The 19,841-nt window shown below is 35.4% G+C and overlaps 2 protein-coding genes across 4 annotated transcripts; both read right to left on the reverse strand.

The window, feature by feature from the left end:
* Positions 1–1,265: 1,265 nt before the first annotated feature.
* Positions 1,266–3,514, reverse strand: LOC147279487 (Ubiquitin carboxyl-terminal hydrolase family protein). Its single transcript, XM_086251612.1, has one exon. It carries the CDS (start codon positions 3,442–3,444, stop codon positions 2,251–2,253), a length of 1,194 nt encoding a protein of 397 aa, XP_086107738.1. The 5' UTR covers positions 3,445–3,514; the 3' UTR covers positions 1,266–2,250.
* Positions 3,515–4,110: 596 nt separating this feature from the next.
* On the reverse strand, positions 4,111–11,311 carry TSD2 (S-adenosyl-L-methionine-dependent methyltransferases superfamily protein). Of its 3 annotated transcripts, none has more exons than XM_086250961.1 (9): positions 10,966–11,311; positions 9,520–10,236; positions 9,300–9,432; positions 8,529–8,769; positions 7,251–7,476; positions 6,909–7,084; positions 6,479–6,782; positions 5,631–5,769; positions 4,111–4,764 (listed from the first exon to the last, which is right to left on the reverse strand). In XM_086250961.1, exons 2-9 carry the CDS (start codon positions 10,221–10,223, stop codon positions 4,606–4,608), a joined length of 2,082 nt encoding a protein of 693 aa, XP_086107087.1. In that variant the 5' UTR covers positions 10,224–10,236; positions 10,966–11,311; the 3' UTR covers positions 4,111–4,605. The 3 variants fall into 3 exon arrangements, with proteins under 3 accessions (XP_086107087.1, XP_086107085.1, XP_086107086.1); XM_086250959.1 differs by having other exon boundaries at positions 9,520–10,239; XM_086250960.1 differs by having other exon boundaries at positions 9,520–10,261.
* Positions 11,312–19,841: the final 8,530 nt, after the last annotated feature.

Below are 19,841 nucleotides of genomic sequence, written 5' to 3' on the forward strand. Positions count from 1 at the left end.
CCAATCACTTGCCCCGTCTGGGTCTTAATTATCATAAGAAGGCAAAACATAAGACAAGAAACAAACACTAAGAAAAACTTACATATTAGATTGCGGGTGTATACCCCAATATATCTATTCCTCTCATCACATACTAGGAGGTGTATAGAGGAATATACACATTGGTGTATACGCCCGTTACCAAAAAGTATTACTCCAAGCACTGATATCCAAACCTAAGCCTACTACATAATGTACATCCAACGCAGCTTTAAGGTTTTTTTCCCTATTTAATGGTGCAAGAAAGTCAGGAAAATCCCAATCAAGAGTGTTATTTCCCATACTATGTGAGAGCAGTTCAAGTAAGTACTTCAATTTCTAGGCAGTAAGCCAAGGCTGCTTCTTGGTCACCACAGGAGCAGAACCAAAGCGAGCAGGACCAGTACCCTTAGTTGTTCTATACCTTGCAGGAGAAGGGTTCAAGTACCCATTCGGGGATTCAGTTTTTTATTACCCCCCCCCCCCCCCAAAAAAGTCTTTCTTGGTCACTAGAAATTGGTTTAAAATGCGAAGAATTGACACATGAGCTTGTAAGGCCCCGAATAAAGGGGAAAATAGAGGGCTATAAGTAGGCCGTTTGCTATTGCTATAGGTGCTGCTCGCCTTTATACGGCTTGTCTTCGCTATCGCTCCTATGTAGTGGTCGGCCTATAAAGTAGTATTCCTACCATACAATAATGCCTATTATCTAGTGCTAGAAGCAAGCAAAACGAGGTCGCTCTGCTTCGTAGACAAGGCTCGTTCCGTACTTTACCTACGAGCTCGCGTAGTACTCGCCCCTATCTCTAAAGGGGCTTATGCATTCCACTCACTGTTTACTAAACGAGTGAAGAGATTTAAGCGAGCTAATAGCGAGTGGACTTTGCCCCTCCTTTTCTTTAGACTTGCAGTAAGGCTGAACAAGTTTTCTCCGCTTGCACTTGAGCTTGAAGCCTTTTTTTAATCCCATTAAAAAATTCCCAAAGCTACAAGAAAGCCGAGACTACAAATGCTACTTGCCCAATAGTACAGCGCCTTCCCCCCCTAATCCCTCAGATGGAGGTTTGTATTCTATCCTATGCTTTCAAAATTATATAAAGGAAATCAGAGTAGGGGTCTGAGTATGGCTAACATTAAAGAGTACGGTGACAAAAATCTCAAAATTTGAAATCTTATCATACATTGAACAAAAAAAAATACAACCATGTCATCTGCTGCATGAATAAAATTTAAGAAAAAAATGGGGCTTACAGTAAAAGAACATCTAAAGAGCATGGAAAATCATTGAGGACCAGCTCAGACTGACAATGACCATTTAGGCCAGCCATTCCAATGACATTGTGTCCCCTATAGCGAGATCTGATGACCAAAATTTGACGTGGAAAGACATGGGCGACGGCAGCATTATAATCCTTGCAAACAAAAGCAAAATCTTCAGCCTTATCTTCTGAAGATTCAACCTTTATGCAAAATCTGGTCCGTGGCAACAAAATAGTTCTTTAAGCTCCAACTTCCCATATTGAAAAAAAAAAAAAAAAATCATACATTCTTTTTTTCAAGCAATACTAATTAAGTAAGTTTGGCCCATTAAGAAACTCGACAAGGTTTTAACTTCTAAGCTTAAAAGATCAGTAGAGAACTTTGGAGCTCATTTTCACAGTATCACTAAGGAAGTACTTTAATAAAAATACATGGCTTTAGTGCTTTACTTGATGGCTGGAAAATGATCCAAAAGATCTGTTGAAGTAAATCCTTGTTCTGTAGTAGCATCAGTAAGCCCCTGTTCACAGTTCACATGGTCACCAAGTTGATCTCTTCATGTGGTCATCATTAATTCTAGCTTTAGTTGACCAACAAGACATGAAACCCCTGCTGCAACTCAAAGCTCTGAGATCCATTTTTTGCACACCTTCATCTATATTAAAGGGCATATCATGCCACAAGGTGGCACCAAGGGATATTCTTATCACATGGTTAAGATTTCCTTAATGACTTCAAATCTTGCAACATATATGTATAAGGATACATAAGCAAGTTACAGTCATGTCAAGGATCCAGCCTATATACCTATGATCCACCCAAGTTTAAGTGCTACTCCACCAGTAAATATACTGTATAAAAATTGGAACTTTAACCAACTCCCTTGAAGCTCAAACAAGCAACTCACTCCCCATTAGCTCTTGATTAACAAGACACTCAAACTGTGTAATCCCTCTTCATCATTTCCTGTGATCAACACAACCCAGATTCCATTTCCTGCATATCAGCATACTTATACAGCTTCTCATTGAAAACCACCTGAGGATCCTTCTCAGTCAAAACAGCATTTTCATCATAAGCCTCTTTCAAGAAAACAGCCCAGTTCATCTCAGTCCCTGCAAGATAAAAAGTTCTGGGCTGCTTCAAGAGCATCTGGTAAGTGTGCTTAGTCAAACTAAACTCCTCCTTGAACTCCACAATGTGGTGTATAGAAGCCCTCTTCTCCAATGTCAAGCTCAAGAACTCATGCACTAGTCCCACCCTGTACTTCTCTGCTTCCAGCGTCCAAAGGTCCAATCTTGACCCGTCCGAATAAGGCGAAACCAGAGGAAGCGAATTTATCATGTTCAATCTCCTCGCATCCTCTTCGTCCAAACCCAAATCCTTCCCGTGCTTCACTGGAAACTTAAAAGCTTTCTTCACTCTATCCTCGTCAACCATGAAGTCTCTCTCTAAATTGCTCACAGCCAATAATGGGTCCCAATTCACCAATTCGAGCACTCTCTTCCCACCGTCTTCAACCACAACCCGAAAATAATTCGGGTATTTCGCGACCCGGTCACGAAAATCTTCAGGAATCCCAAAGAGCAACCTGCAATGGTGAATCTTACTCAGCGGAATGCGCTTGTTGGCGGACATCATGAGCAACTTCCTCACCTTGTCGACTCGGTTTAATTCCATGGAGTCCATGATAGCTCGCTCTTCCTCAAGCAAACCCTCCATGAAGTCGGTGAACCCGACCCACATTTTACCGTCGTCGTGGCGGTAGGTCTGGAAGATCAGAGGGTGGCGCTGGATGGAGCGCGCGACTTTTCGGCCGCGCGGGAAGCCGAGCTCGCGGTGGAGCTTGCCGGCGTCGTCGAGGCGGATGACGTGGTGGGGCTGTTTGGCGAGGTATTCCTTGGACTTTGTAAGGAATCGGAAGTGGGTGTCGCGCTGGACGATGCGTTCGAACTGTGGGAGGAGGTTGGGTTGGGATTGGACGAGCTTGGTTCGAGCGGACTCGTCTTTTTTGCGCTTTTTTTTGAATTTCTTCGGGGTTTTGGTGATAAGGAAGGAGGTGGAGAATGGGGAGCTGGGGATGAGGAGGGAGAGGAGGGAGAGGAGGGAGTGCTTATTAGGGTTTGTGGAGGGTTTGGAAATGAGGAGGCGCCACCAAGCAGCCATGGAAGTTGCAGTGACTCTCTACCAGCTCAACTGAGCTCGGAAAAACATGGTTATGGACCTTATGGTCCATATGGATGTAAAAATTGACCCGACAGCCCAAGATCCCATGGGCCATTCTGAAAATATGCCCAATACAAACTTCGACCCAAGCCCATTTGAACCGGTGCAAAGCCTGTCCAAAACATGTCAAGCTCGCCACCCTCCCCTTAATCCTAAGCTGGAGAGAGAGGGAGAGAGGGAAGGAAAGAGAGGAGGGATAGGGGGAGGCGACACCGGCCAGCGGTGAGGCCGACAGTGGGGTGATGGGTGGTGTCGGGTGGGGCCTTTCTAAGTTTTGTTTTTTTTTTTTCTTTTGTTTTACAAGTGAGGGTGAAATTGAAAAAAATTTTGGGATGGGGAAGGAAAAATGTTGGGTTTCTTTTGAAGCTCCTATGGATTAGTGAGCTAATGCCACTATCTACTAAAACAATTAGGTCACCTAGTGAAACCCAAAAAGTTATGGATTGAAACTTGGTTGTCTGTCCAAGAGTAACTGATGGCTGCATGTCTCAAATAAGTACAGAAGGGACAAACCAACCATCTAAGCCAATGCCATTTGCTGCTTCACATAGATAAGCCCCACAATGAAATATATCTACAAACTTTGTTTCAGACGAAAAAGCCACATTATAGCTTCACAATTCAAATGGATGTAACATTGCATGTAATGTAATCAACTTTTGATGGTTGCTTGACATAAATGCATTGCCAAGCATATTTTATACACTATATAGCAAACTGATTGCACTTGTTTATTCTGTAATGATCTTCACAATCTTAATCATGTGGTTGTATGGTTACAATGAGAGATGACATGGGAAATTAAATTTAATCCTACTACTCTTCTCTCTCACTTGCTTCAGACCTCAATACCATAAATAATTACATCCCCCTATGTCCTATGACAGCCTTACGGCTCCATAGGTGTTGTGGTGTCACTTTAGCTTTTACCACGACTGAATACTGATTTCTTTCGCCTGTGTTTTCGGTTTCTTCTGTCCAAAACTTTTGGTTCACCCCTTTGAATGGCGGAGCTTTATGATGATTGATTAAAATAAGTAAATGAATATGAATGAAGTGATATACCACCATCTCAGGCAGGCTCCCTTTGGAAACTCATTATTAATTTGCTGATTTCTTAAAGAAAGGCTTTTGGCATATAAGTAGTTTCTCATCACTGTTACTTTCAATCTCCACCACGCGTGCATCCCACTTCAGCCCTGTTGTCAGAGCTCTTGCTGATTCAATGAGAGGAGCCCTGTCCTGGATTATCACCCATCCCTGTAATAACCATTCACATCAGCATATCTGACATAATGAAGCAAAATCAAAGCAATCCTGCATAGCAACTGTAAGTGGTGCATTGTGTTTCGGTGGCATTGAAGCTATTATTATTTTGGTTTTTAATGAGAAGCATTGAAGTTATCCAATCAGCACTTTACAAAACTTGTGGATTATTAGCAGTTAAAGGTTTCATCCAGCACAAAAGGCATATTCAAGTGACTGATACCAATGCAAACTTAAAAATTGTAAACAAGTTATATTGATATTGATAGCAAAAGTATTTCCAACAAAGGCAATCAACCAAGCCGCAGTTGATTATAACACAGAAAACCAACAGCCACTCTTAATATGACCAAAACATAACCAAAATCAAATAAGAGTTTCCTTTCTTTTCAGAGTGATAATTCCTCAGCTCCATATATATGAAGTAGACACATAATTTTTATGGATGTCCAAAAGACCACCCACATGGTCCTTGCAACAGCTTTCAAATTTTTTAAAACTTCCATTTTCTATAAATTGTAGAACTATCAAAATATCACTGATATACAAACTTGCATGGAAATCAATTCAATCTTGTGTGCAAGAGCCATTTAATGCAACACAACATATTCTAGACACATCAAAATGCTGCATAGTAAATTAATTTTTAAAACAAAATGCTGCAATAGTAAATTAATATTTATATTTAAAATGAAAATTATAGTATGCTATCTAATCCTGCATGCTAATCAATATCTACAAATTAGTGCAAGTCTGATTAATTCTTCTTCCCAACCAAAACCATTAAATTGAATTTACACAAAAGGACCAGTGCAAAATAACATAGATGAAATGTGAAGAGGATTATTTAATTGGGGTACCTCTGGGCGAAGCATTCGATCAATCTCAGTGAATAGATCAAGAATGGTACACCTACGCTGCTGATCAGTTTCAAGGGAAAGAAGTCCTGCTGCATGCACCATATCATAAGTTCTTGGGTATGTTGGAAAGGGTTCGCACCTAAAAGAAGAAAAAAGTCATATTAGAACAAGAAACCATAAAGGAACAAAGATACATCATTTACAACAATTAGAGATGATGATATGAGTCCAGACTACAATCTAAAATAAGCTGGAGGCATATCAACTTTTCAACCCAATCAATTACCATGTAAAATACCTGACTTTTATATCAAGATTCAATTCATATGGTTCTATAATTCCACGGTTACAAATATCCTTTCACAAACCAATAGTATGATAGCATCCCAAGTATGCATTGCTTTTTATTTCTTCAATTTATTTACCAAAACTTTCCCAAATAAATCCAAAGTTCCAAAAGTAATATAATGCTGAATTATCCCAAATGGCTAGGCTGTTAATGAGATGTACTGTAATCCTGTCATGATACAACATTCCTGTTTTGGTTGTTTTGGTTCAACCCCATTGACCAGCCAAGAAGGGAGGGGAGCACAAAGCTGCCTACTAAAAATGTAGGGGGGAAAGAAAAACCCTGGTTAAGGGAAGTAATCTACTTCCTCTCCTGCATGAATGTTACATCCCATCAAGTAATTTGGCAGAAAAACATTGCTGATATGTTATCCTTTGTAGGTGAAATTTTGTTGAGAGGTTTAATTTTTATATTCCAAGTTAAACAAGATACTAGGACAGAAACGGTGATTGAAATACAACACACTGACAGGAAAAGGATGAGAAAAAAGTAGCATTACCAATCATGCAAAACGCCAACAAATCCTCTGTCAAGGATCAAGGGCAGATGGTTGGGTCCATTTGTTGGGACCACATTCATGACCCACACGGACTTTCCAGCTTCCAATAATGCAGAATTAAAACCACCAAAATGAGCATTCATGTCTAGTATGTTTCTAAGCATGTTATAAGGTGGTGAAGGATCCTCATCACCGGGTCTCTTTGGATGATCTGAGAATATTAATGGTGACAAAAGAGACCAATAATTATGGACAGCCATTTTCCAGGTTTCCACATCCTCAGTGAGTTCTTCTGGGTGCAATCCTGGACAAACATTTTAACAGATACATAAAGCAGATTTGACAAAAAAAAAATTAAGAGATAGACAGATAAGGTAGAGGCTGATCAAAAATATGCCATTCTAAGCTCTATCAAGAATCTAACAACTACCATAGATAGCAAGTTCACTCTTGTTTAGGTTCGCCCTAGAAGGCCAGGTTGTCCTCTGTTCAATAGGAATCCATCGGCGGCTTTGTGTTCCCCCAATGCAGGCTTGGAGTGGTCGGTAATATGGAGTTTCAACATCATGCCCTTTGCTGCATATAGAGGGACCTGAACCAGGCTTCCTAAAGAAACAAGCAGATTATACTACAAATCAGTTCGGGCTCTTATTCTCATGCACTAAAGACCAAGAAATCTGACCCCATGAATTGGTTCTTCATAAAAGCATGTATATTTGTTTTATGTAATGCAATTCAAAAGTATGAGGGAAAATAATGTTGGTTTCCATACCGTGAACTATAGCACTTCTTGTTACTGGTCTTTTTCCATAAAACTGTTTCATCTTGCTGTTGTAACATCTCCCAGCAGAGATTTTCTGCAAAATCTCGCACAAGGTTCCACCTTTTCTGATTCACTTTGTTACGAAGAAAAGTCTGAGCATTTGTAATTGGCGATGTCCAGACAAAGTATCCACCAGGCTTTAAAACTCTATCAACTTCAATCAAGAGAATCCCATCTGTAACACAGGACATAATGATACAGATGATTAATGAACAGTAACTTGGACCCAAACAGATCCAGAAATTCACAAAAGTAACACCAAGGTGCTCAAACACAGTTCAGATATTCTAAGATTGGTATAAACTAAGGTTTGTGCATCACATTGACTTGTTTCTCTTATTGAAAAATTATCTTTTCCTATTAGAATATTAATGGCCGGATATGAAGCTTTGTGCAGTCCCACTTTTCAATAAAACACACCAAACCCAATAAAATTTTGTAATCCACAAACTACTAGTCTAAATATTCTTCTAAAGAAAAAAGATCTAGTCAATTAGAAGACTTACTGGCTATAAATGAAAAATGAACTTTTATTTGATTTCTGAAAGTTCTTTAAAATAAAGAATTAATATCTGTGAGTTTTGCACATTTATAAAACATAGTTTTCTTTCAGATCTCTACTCGAAATGTAGATAGATTCCACGAAAAGTTTACAGAAAACACAACATAACTTAGAGTAGACATTTAAAATGTAGCACTTCATGGGATACAATTAAATATAGTAGCATTGGTTAATTTGCATGCAGGCACGAGAACATATCACTTGTTTGCCGTCATTAAGGCATTCTATGCTCTATACCTTACCTTGGCAGGTTGACCCTTTTTTTTTTTTTTTTAAAGTAGCATTGGTTAATTTTGTAGGCAGACACAAGAATAAATAACTTGCTTGCCATCATATAAGGCATTCAGTTACCTGGTGACAGATAAGTACTAAGTTCAACATGCGCAAGTGGCATTTGTCATCTTGTTTATTATATGTAATATCCCCAAAATATGAACATAAGGAAATAAGTAAATTGCCTGTCTTTGCTGCTATAGATTATGTAGTTGTTTGATTATGTCAGTTCTACTTTTAAGTATTTTACTTCCATAATTGACGCCTGACTTCGCAGATATACAATTACATCTGTATATATGGAACCTAGAAATGTGGTGCTTAGAAAGTCCCTGGCATTCTGCAACCTAGAAAGAAGAATCACTTCATGGTAATTAAAATTTGAGTGATACCTCGTTGGTCCCAATCAATGCCACATCGTGCACAATGCAACATATCAAAGGAGAGAGATGGATAAGGCAACTGTTGCGAAGTAAAAGAACCAATCATCGCAGGAAGACCCCTTTCAAGAGTTAGCTGAACTTGGCTTCCTGAAGCCTCATAGTTTGCAATGCACATAGTTAAGATCTCTTTGGAAAAGAGATGTGCTCCAAAACTACCATAACCACATCCAATATCCAAGATGGTTCTCACCTGAAAAATTAATGATGACATTTTCATTCTCAAATTCAAACATGGCAAGAGAATTAGAAACCAACACCACGCATCAGTGCAACAACCACACATCAGGACAATATGCACATAGATACAAACATACATAAAATACAATTCACATGGCACATAATCGTAACTGCAGCATATCATAGAACAAATACACTACAATATAACCATATTATGCTTATTTTATCATTGAAATAGTCAGAATCATATAAGGTTCTTCTATTAAATGATCTTCTGTAAACCATATTATGCTTAAATCTGAACTGAGGGTTAGGTTAGGACCCCTGCTTGCTGAATATAATTAAGTGCATCAAAATAGAGTTGCCAGAAACTGAGCTGAAATACTAAAGAGATATAAGTGAAAATAAACTACACAACATGGAAGACAACCAAAAAAGAAAAAGGAACGTTTTAATAACATTGCCATTACCATTACACAACATTGGTCCCACAATGTGGGGTTGGTTCCAAGAACCAGTAATCACAAATTACAATCCACTTACCCCAGCTTGTATGAAGTTAGATTCATTTCTCAGCCCTATCATTTCTGCAATTTGATGCGAGTAATCTTCAACACCATCAAACATCATTGAGGCTGAACGGAATGAAATTTGTTCTTCTTCCAACATCATCATCCTGTGAGCACATGGAAATTCATATTTAAAGTAAGATCAGGACAGGTCAATAGAAAACAGTTGGCTAAGAAGAGAAATCCCTGCACACCTCTTGGTCAAGCTTCCAGAGGAAAGTACTTCCTGCGCTGTTATTTTCACATTTGCCACCCAGATGACATCTCTACCGGTAGGCCACCTAAGAGGAATCTTGTAATTCACAGGCGGAAGAACTAAACAATTTTGCCTCATCCCAGGCCCACAATGCCGATCATACTCGTTGCCATCAGAAAAACCCAAGGCAAGATTCTCTGAAACATTGAAGCAGGGAGCATGATTCTCAAACTCCTGAGAACAGAAGTCCAAGTCTTTCAACCTTGAAGAACCAAGAGAAAGCTCTCCGATATGCCACAGGTCTGAAACAAGTTGCTGTTGGAGTCGCCGATAACCATGGTATATGTGACCTCTTGAAGTCGTTGAGATGGAGATGGTCCACCAAAAGGATCCAGTAAGAGCAAGAATAACAATCAATACTAAACTTAACTTCAACAAGAGCAGAGTTAATTTGTGCCGACTTCTAGGAGTACCGGCTATTAAGGGATCAGATGCAAAGCCATTTTCAGTAGCTCCATGTTTGGAAGGAGAATTTTCCGGGAAAAGTACACGAATTGGAAACCTAAATGAAAAACTGTTCTGATCAGAAGAAGCTCTTTTATCCAAATCTTCTTTATCTGTTTTATCTTTCATTTGGGAGTCCCAAAAATCATTGCTGCTCCCAGAGATCCGTGATGAACCTCGAAGCAGAGGCCTGGACATTCTTTGGCTTCCACTGCTGCAACCCACACAAGAAGAATCTGTTTAAAAAACAAAGTAACTAACAAATCATATACAAACAAAAGAAATCCAGGAAAGCTCAAACGAGAAACAAGATGAAACGTGAAAAAAGATAGAAACCCAGATACGTTCTTCACCTAAATCCTAAGAAACTTGCAAACCCAGAATAATTCTTCATTCAAAATAGCTTTTTTTTTTTTTTTTTTTGCTGGAACTTCATTCAGTAGAGTTGAAATGTAAGAGATTCGATAAAACTCAGAACTAATGTTCCACCCAACAAGCTTTAATAAAGGAAAGAACAAAAGGGCATCCCTGAGAATGATAATTTCCTTACTAGATCCATTAACCTAGCACCAAAATACCCTATCATGATTCAATCGATGTTAAAGAAAAGGAAAATACTTTCCTAAGAAAGAATTGTAAAGGATAAACCCAGAAAAGGAAAACAAAGTGCAATTAAGATTTACAGAAAATAAAGGATAGTAAAGCAGATACATTTCCATACCACTTTCAGTCAGTTCCCAAATGAACTAGTAACAAAAGGGCTAGCTCATTTCTATTAAAAATTCATTTCTAGAATCTAAAAAAACAAAAACCCAGATAACCAAAATGACCAAAACCCATTTGAGATCAATCAACAAGTTAACCAAAACCAGTGGGCTCATTCTACAATGGAGCCAAATGTAACAAAAGCGACAGGAGTAGTTGCAGAAGCAAACAGTACCTTTTTGATTAGGGAGGAGAGGGAGCAGAGGAGGTGGGGATAAGAAGAAGAGATATAAAGAAAAAAGCCAAGAAAATGTTGGGAAAATCAGTATGAATCCATGGTTGGACTGGCTTGTCTTGTATTGGGGTCTGTTAACGCCACAAAAACTTGTATTGCTCTGTGACTCCGATAAGTGATTACATCTCACCTTCTCTCCATCTTTGCTCAAATACTTAGCTGAGACTCTGAGAGAGAGAGAGAGAGAGAGAGAGCAGGAGATTTTGTACCGATCCAATCACGACAGAGCTCGTGAAGAAGCCTGAATACTATGTAATATGAAAAAGAAATATACAGAAATGTAGAGGAAAGTATAAATAGTAATTTATATTCTGACCGAGATATAATAAATAAATATTAATATGTTTATATAATCTTCTTGTAGAATAAATGGTGGGGTATACAGATTACAGCCTAATAGCCTATACTATCTATATATGTGCACAATGAACACGCTTTGCCTTACCATGCAGAATTGCACCGCTGCTGTAATTCCCACTCGTTTTAAGGTCACAGAAAATATCATATCATATCATATTTCCCAAATTCCTAATTCGGCGTTAAATTTTGCTGGAGGGAGAAAGTGAAGCAAACAAAGGTCTTCCTCGAAAGAGACCCCTCCCACTAATATTTCCCATCACCACTCTCTTATTAGGACTCAATTTTTAAGCGTGTTTACATTTTGCTAGCTACTCACTCTTTTTTCTAATTTTTTGTCGGTTTTATGGTGTAGTTTTATAATTAAAATCATTTATTTTCTAAAATACTTTTTAAAAATCATCTTTATAAAAAAAAATTTAACTAAATTGAAAATTATTTACTCCATTTGGTAACAATTAGGTTCACTAGCTCTTTATTTAATTTTTTTTTTTTTTTGAAACATGATTTAATAACATTAGATGATTTTTTGATTGATTTTTTGTAAAGATAATATTTAAATAATGATTTATAGAAAATAGTTTTCGATCCTGTCACTACACTTTGTAAATAATGTGCAAGAGAAGAAAGAAGATAGACAAGAGAAAGTAACAAGTATTCCTCTTTACATTTTAAATAATATTGGAGAGGATTAAAACAAAAACTTATTCTTAACATATTACTCCACCATCCCTCATTATCTACACTAATCCTAATGGAATCACTTTTACATTTGTAGGATTGATTTGGAAGTTTCTTGTTCTTCTTAACAATTTTCTAATGCCAACCCCATTTATAATTGGTCAACTAATAATAAAGATATAAACTTGTTTTAAGTACAAATTAAGTTCGAATTTTTTTTTTCTTACATTTGAGCCTGGCATGACTCGTTTGTAGAATAAGTTCAAGTGTATGTGGGCATGAACAAAACTTGTTTTTTTTTATGTTGCAGTTACATAATGACCATAACTATACAAGAGTATAACACACTCCCACATTAAAGCAACATACTTCAACCAAAAGAAAAAAAAAAAAACAAATAACGACCCTTTAAAACGTTTGAATACAAAGGTGATTTCTGGATGAGCCCCACTCAATCTTCTAAAAAATTAAATTTGTGTTTCGAGGAAGCAATGGGGAATTTCCTAGGTGAGCTATGTGTATGTATGTGCAAAGGTAGATCTGAATTCTGAGGAGGGGACACCTAATTTTATAATAAGATCGATTGTTTTATGGATCTACAATTTTGACTTGCGGCTGAGGACATTTAGCCACTCTACATTTTTATATACCTCTAAACAATCTTATAATTTATACCCACCTCTGCACTTGCATGAGTTCTCACTTCCACAACATCAAAGATTAATTAATTAAACCATCTTTTTCTTTTCTCAGTACGCAAATTCACTAATGCATAGCAAGTAAAAACTAAAATAAGCAGGCACATTTTCATCTTGATTGAAGGAATTATTTAAAATAGCAAGAAAATTTTATTTTCTATTTCCTAAGATAAACGCGTAACCATCTACGTACACTCCAATGTATTAGCTATTTAGCTAAAGAAGCTAAAATACTTTTATATTTGTAAAAGTTGGAATCTAAAACATTTGAATTTTCAGTTGATTCCATGTTAACTGTATTTTGATTCAAAGAATTTAAAGACAGAGGTAATATAGTTCTTACTTTATGTAAAATGCTTTTTGGGGTTCAAAAATGGCACAGTCCAAGACAGAATTTCAACTGTAATTAGTAATTACAGCATGGTTTATCATTTCAAAGCTGAGCTCAGGTGTGTAGCCATCCAAAAGCTAAGAGACAGATACTGCTTTAAGATAGATATACCAGGAAAAGGAAGAATCATTATAAATTATAATGCAGTAAATAAAAAACTAAAATAAAAATGAAGAATAAAGTTAAAAAAATAAAATATTGGGTGAGCCCACTTTGACAGGTAATGATCCATTTGGGTCCTTGGAGGTGAGAATTGGATGATTTGGGTCAGAGAATCAGCTACAGGGAATCCCTCTCTCCTAATGGGGCAATGCTTCTCTTCTCTACACCACCTTTAAAGGGCATCTCTGGGTGTGAGAATGCCTGATGTGGTGGCCTACGATTGCCTGTCAATATGCACCGACCCACACCCAATTAAAGCCTCAAATAGATTATAAGTAAATTTTGTTAAAATATAAACATTATAGGACTAGAAATGTTACAGAATCGTAGTTTAATTTTCAGCTATTAATTTGGGGGAGTTTTTGAATATGCGGAGGGGTGCCCGGGAACACATGCAGATGCAGATAAGATAAGGTGAGCCAATTTCGGGAGAAAAAATGGAAAACGAAAGAGAGGGAAATGAGGAGAGAGGAGTGGGGCCCACTTTGCCGCGTTTATCACTGTCGGTGGGACTCTGGGCTAGTGACGTGGCGGGAGGAGGTGTGTGCGCGTCGCAGAGAATCGAAGCTCTATGAGTCACAAGTGTGAGCAGGGGGTGGGTTTGTCTGTATGTGGTGGGTGACGGTGGATCAGAAACGATCGACGGCCTACGCGCCCACGGGGTTATCAGAGCTGAGTCTACTGAGGAGTGCTTGTGGCTACAAAACAAAAAACAGTAAGTGAAGCTTAGGCAGGTGTGTGCTAAGCTCCACCTGTCTTTTGTCACGGACTCAATATTTTTTTTTTTTTTTTTTTGATAAGAAAAAAGAAAATTACAACAAAAACTCTCCACTACAATCCACTTTTAAAGTCTAAACGATTCAAGGTGAAAAGTTTTATTGTCATTAGTGATGGGACCAATGTTTTCAACTATAATATTAAGATTTTTTATATATTATAAAAGTAAGACTTATTTGTATTTTAAGTTTCGTCTTTTATAATAATGTGATGTGTAATAAATTTATAAATGTGGTTTATGCAACATTAGTTATACAAGTGAATTTTTATTGGACGAATGAGATCTATCGGCTCACAAAACAAAATTTTCTCAATTAGTTGACCGTAATAATTCATTTTATGTATTCATATTTTTTTAAGATAGGGATATTGAAGTTGGGCAACCTTATTGTATTTTCTCACTCCACAAACAAAAAATCTTGGGTGCTCTATTGCTCATAAAATATTTTTGCTTTTGTGGTAATGGGATCTTGTTTATAGTCAAACTCAAACTAAAAGTAACCAAAGAAAATGCATCAGATTAATTGTTTGTTTTTATGGATTGATATTGACATTGTGGTCAAGATTGTGATTTCTTAAGTGGATGCTTCGTGTCTTGACTCCATTTGAAAGTTGGGAAATCCCTACAAAGCTGCAATGAGGCGTCAACGTGTAAGTTTGTTTTTATGCTCAGCAATCTAACGTTGTTAGTCGATTCTCTATTTGATTTTAGAAGATGGGATTCGTATTCATTTAGATAGCATAAGAAAACAAAATGGGAGGTGCCAACTTAATTAAATAGTGTGATGGCCAAAAAAAAAACAAAAATAGAGTGTGATTTTGTTGCGGAGTTTAGATGTACAAAAGATGTGAAGCATGTGCAAATAGATTTTTCTTTTTATCTTATGGAAAGGATCCAGAATCGAATTTGGGATCTTTCTAATATTGTGGAGAGAATTAAACCCACTAGATTACAAGCTAATTTGTGCATGCACAAATAGATTGATTAGAGTATCAATCGATTTGCCAAGGAAATTTCAAAAATAAATTTTTTTCAAACTGATTGACGGTCATTTATCACTTTTTTAAGATTTAACTCTAATTTATAAAACAACGATTCTACACTCTAAAAGTAATCAACCATGACATTATTGAGATTATAAAAAAAAACTACAAAAAAATCACAAAACCCTATGAAAGTTTGCCTTATTGTTCAATCAGCCTTCTCATGTCGATCGAAAAAGAGTGTCGATCAATCTAAATTTATCCTGCACAAATCCAGTATATAACGCTCTTATCTACTTTGATCTCATACATATGCATATTACTATAATTAAAAATTATACTTGTGTTATAATTTGAGTGGACTGATAATACTATATTAGCATGACATATAATGTTACAATCAAACCCTAACAAATTTTGTAGTGTGGCTATTATAAGAAAGTAAGATGGAAGATTCTAAGTTCTTTTTATTTTAGTTAATGTCAATTAAGTTAATTAAACATTATACAACACATATGGAATGTACTCTTAAATAGGGATGATAATTCAAGTTATTTAAAATTAAATAAGTAAACATAAAAATTAGGGTTTTATTATAGCCCATTTAAGAAAATATGGTGATAGGCCGGCCCACCCTTAAAAAATTGATAACAAGTTGGCCCACTATAATGGAACAGTACGCTCGACACGGTATCGACCAAGCGTTTGGCGCTTTTTTTCTTTTTTTATGTTCTGAAAAATTAGTCATTGTTCGACAATAATTATCATTGTAATTGTCCAATAATGACTATTATTTATTACATAAAAATGATACTTATAGATATGTCTTTTATTTTTTTATTACATACACAAGTGAAAAAATAATAAACCAACTTAAAACAAAAAATTCAAGCTTATAGAGTCACATCCACGATAATATTTGAATAGTAAGAATAGTTATTACTAATTGTTATTTTCTAACAATGACAATCAAATTTGTCCAGTATGCAAAAAAAAATAAAATAAGGGCGCCCCGAGCGCTTGGCACTGTTCATGCAACGCCTCTTCTTTAACACGAAGGTTTATTTATCATTAAGTGGACCTTACTAACATTTGGAATCATTACATGAGTTTATTTAACATTAAAATGTGTATAATGGACTTTAAAATTATTTACTAAAATTTTTTTAAAAAAATTTTTCTATGTACATGATGGATAATTATACGGGTGCATCAGTGCATGTAAATACAGTTATCGGTTAAAATTAGATTATTGTAATTTTGAAGGTAATTCGCTTTATTTTTTTATTTTTTTTGGGCCAAGTATTCACTTTATTTCTTTAACCATGGAGGTAATTTACTTTTTTTAAGGGTAAAAGACTGAAAGTAAATCTTTGTATACTTCTTTTGCCTGACAGGTGCATGACGTAGTAATTAACATTTGAGAGCTACATATTCTCATATTCAACATGATTGACATCACAATTCAGTAATTTTGATGCAAGCAGAAAAAAAATAATAAAAATGAGAAAGTAGGAAGCGATAATAAGCAGAAACAGTGGGGGCAGTGGCCACCTTCCTCAAACCTGAATCCTCATGAGTCATGACAGTAATGGGACCCTTATGGGCCTTATCCCATGTAAAAATTCCAGAATATATTGTTTGGCTAGCTCCGTACTAAAATCTCAACAGTTCATCATCTAAACCTATACAATATACAATGTGTTCAATATTGACTGAAATATTCCATTTTTCATGGTTATTACATATTTGTCTAGCTAGACTAAACTTCTCTAAAGCTGCCAGGGTGGGGTTGCTTTGCTCCCACTACATATATTATTCAATTTTAATTTATACTTGCTTCAATGCTTTTCGATTGTGTGCCTAAACCCATATAAATTTGATGGTTTTTTTCAATCTAAATTTGTGGGTTAGATCAAATGGTGAAAGAAAGTTTTAAAAAATTGGAAATAAAATAAATTAAGGATTTAATTCTTTGTAATATAATAAAAAAAGTGTTTATATCCACTATTAAAAAAAAAAAACAATGGCCTAACTTTGGAAGCTTCTATTTTAGTACTCTAGCTATGAAATTGCTCATCTCATCTCATTTGATAATTTCGACACATAGTGGAAAGGTTTTAAATTAATTTTAAAAAAAAAAACTTTTTTGGTGTAAATAAGAATATATAAAATGGGGTATATAAGGGCTATGAAAAAAAAAGAAGGTATATTAGTATAGATGGAAAATGCTTAAGCCACAACTATTTTTCTCAATTTTTGTTTCTAAATTTACGTTGCATTAATTCATTTGATAGGGTTCATTTGTTTTTTATTTTATTGTTTTTTATAAAATTTAATTTATGAATATCATGTAAATTGAGAAAAAAAAAATTAAAGAAAATAACTTCCTCGTTTGTTTGGCCGGAATCTAGATTAAGACTGTGAATTGAATCCCCATTTCAACGAAACATGTTGTTTAGTTGGGGCGGAAAGGAAATAAAACAGAGGAATTAAGATTAAAGGAGTTTAATGGATTTTAAAATTCATAGAATCTATCAAAATCTAAAGGAATTGAATGAAATTCTTATGTAATTTGTTATGTGTAAAAAATGCATTCAAATCCAACCAAATTCATTAAAATCCTTCACTTAATGAAATTCATGACTTTTTTAGGACACCTGGAATTCATTAAAATCTGAGTTAAGGACACTTAAAATTTATTGGAATCCATTAAAATCTAAATTGGAGACACCTAAATTTCATTGAACTTTTAAAATCCAATAAAATTTAAGTTGGAAACACCTCCTAAATTAATTTCACTATAGTGGGGGAATAGAAATACCGAAGAGAGAGTGGTATTTCAATCCCATGGAACACATAGAATGCAAAATTACATCAAATACCGAATGTGCCGAATGTAAAAGAAAAAATCTCCTTCATCTCTGCCGAATGTGCTCCTGCTTGATTGTTTGCTTCTGCTAGGTTTTCATTGAAGAACTTTAATTTGGAGATCTATGGCTTCTGTTTTTTTTTTTTTTTTCCTTTTTGTAAACATAGAAAATTAAAGCAAATTCATTTGACCAAAATACAGAGCTTGTGTATATATAAGTAAGATAGAGTAGCGTAATACATAGATCCCAGAAAAAGAGAGCAAATACAAATTGAAACACCAAAACATGCATTCATTCATCTCCTCACGTTCGCCCAAAGGGGTTTCTTGTTGACTTCATCAATTTGCAAGGATCAAATCTTGAGCCTCTTGGAATTTGGGTTTTTGTTTCCCCAAGATGTATATTATATTAATATTTGACGAATTTAGTGATTTTTTTTTTGGCCAAGAGACGAATTTAGTGATTGAAGATTCATGTTCATGAAGTTTCTCTGACCTTCTAACGTTGAAGAAGACGAGATGAACAACAAAGGGTATTTTTAGAAGAAAATAAATTTTTGAATATATTCGGATACATATCAAATGCTAAAATGAAATATAAACCAATTTTTAGTTTCAATTCCTAACTTTTATTTATTTCCAAACGTTAATGGAAATATTAAAACCATTCCATTACGAGATAATTAAAAAAAGAAATACAATTCCTATTCCTTTTCTAACATTCCAGTTAAACAAAGAAAGTCTAAAAGATTTAGATTAGAGAAAATGCTTATTGGGCCCCAACTATTTTTTCCAACTTACAAGGGGTCCATTCTTTTTAAAGGTTTATCTTTTTTTTTTTAAGTTTTATTTTTCTTTGTAGAGTTCAATAAATGCCATATAAATTATAATACAATATTTGAGAGAACAAATAGCATATTTCTTACATTAGCATAGATATATATATATATATATATCCATCATGCTATTTGTAGGATATAGCTTAATTAGTAGTCACACATCTGTTTTTAAAAGATGTCCAAAATGCAAATATACTCCTTCAAAAACATTGTCATAATTATCAACTAATTATTTGTTTAGTGATAATACAACAAAAACGGTCATTTATTTCTTTTAAGATTTCTTAGGATTTCACTATTTGTTTCATTACAAGTCCAAACATGATTTTTCTCAAAGTAATACTATTTAGAGAACATTTATGGACCACATTCAAGAAGAGTGATATTTATCCGATTACTAGGACATGTCATTTATATGAAATGTTAAGGCTACTCATATCTAATGAGAGAGATGTACCACCAAACTATAAGAGGAGAAATATTGGTAATAATTGATTCTACGTACAATGCGATAAAGGGACAATAACCCTGCCTTAACATTAATGGAGTCCAAACTCATAGTCCTACACAATTAGTTTATAATTTCTGGTATGTAATAAGTGCATTTATAATATAAAAAGTACTCTAGATCTTACACTGTTTGGCAATTCGCAATTAATAGCATTCACATAACCTTTTCAAAACCCATGATAAAAAAAAAAGTAAAATAAAAAACAAAAGGGATTCAAGCATCAAAGTCTATGGTTAATTACCAAACCCTAATGTTTTTAGTGGATCTTGATCCCCTGTTTGACTCCAATGTTTTTAATTAATTAATGTCATTTTTTAAAAGAATAGGTCAAAACATTTCACGTGAGGTCGGTGTGTTTCCAACTTTCCACCTTTGATTCTTTGCAATATGCATCAACCATTTGACTTAAGTAGTAGGGCTCAACCCCATTCCTTACAACTTTGCATTGAAAACAAAAAACAAAAACAAATATTTCAATTAATGTCCTTAATTATCGCCTAAAATAACAGTAATTAACAAAAATAATCAGCTACAACAGGACCAC

This window comes from Dryas octopetala, chromosome 7 (assembly GCF_963921425.1).
Source record: "Dryas octopetala chromosome 7, drDryOcto1.1, whole genome shotgun sequence".
In the NCBI taxonomy this organism is placed as follows: Eukaryota; Viridiplantae; Streptophyta; class Magnoliopsida; order Rosales; family Rosaceae; genus Dryas; species Dryas octopetala.

Excerpts from the sequence above, each read along its gene's own strand:
- LOC147279487 (XM_086251612.1), bottom strand. The coding sequence starts at position 3,444 with ATGGCTGCTTGGTGGCGCCTCCTCATTTCCAAACCCTCCACAAACCCT.
- TSD2 (XM_086250961.1), bottom strand. The coding sequence starts at position 10,223 with ATGTCCAGGCCTCTGCTTCGAGGTTCATCACGGATCTCTGGGAGCAGC. Across the intron at positions 7,477-8,528 it reads CATTGATTGGGACCAACGAG|ATGGGATTCTCTTGATTGAA; the intron begins GTATCACTCAAA and ends CCTGTGTTACAG. Across the intron at positions 6,783-6,908 it reads GAGTGAACTTGCTATCTATG|GATTGCACCCAGAAGAACTC; the intron begins GTAGTTGTTAGA and ends ATGTTTGTCCAG.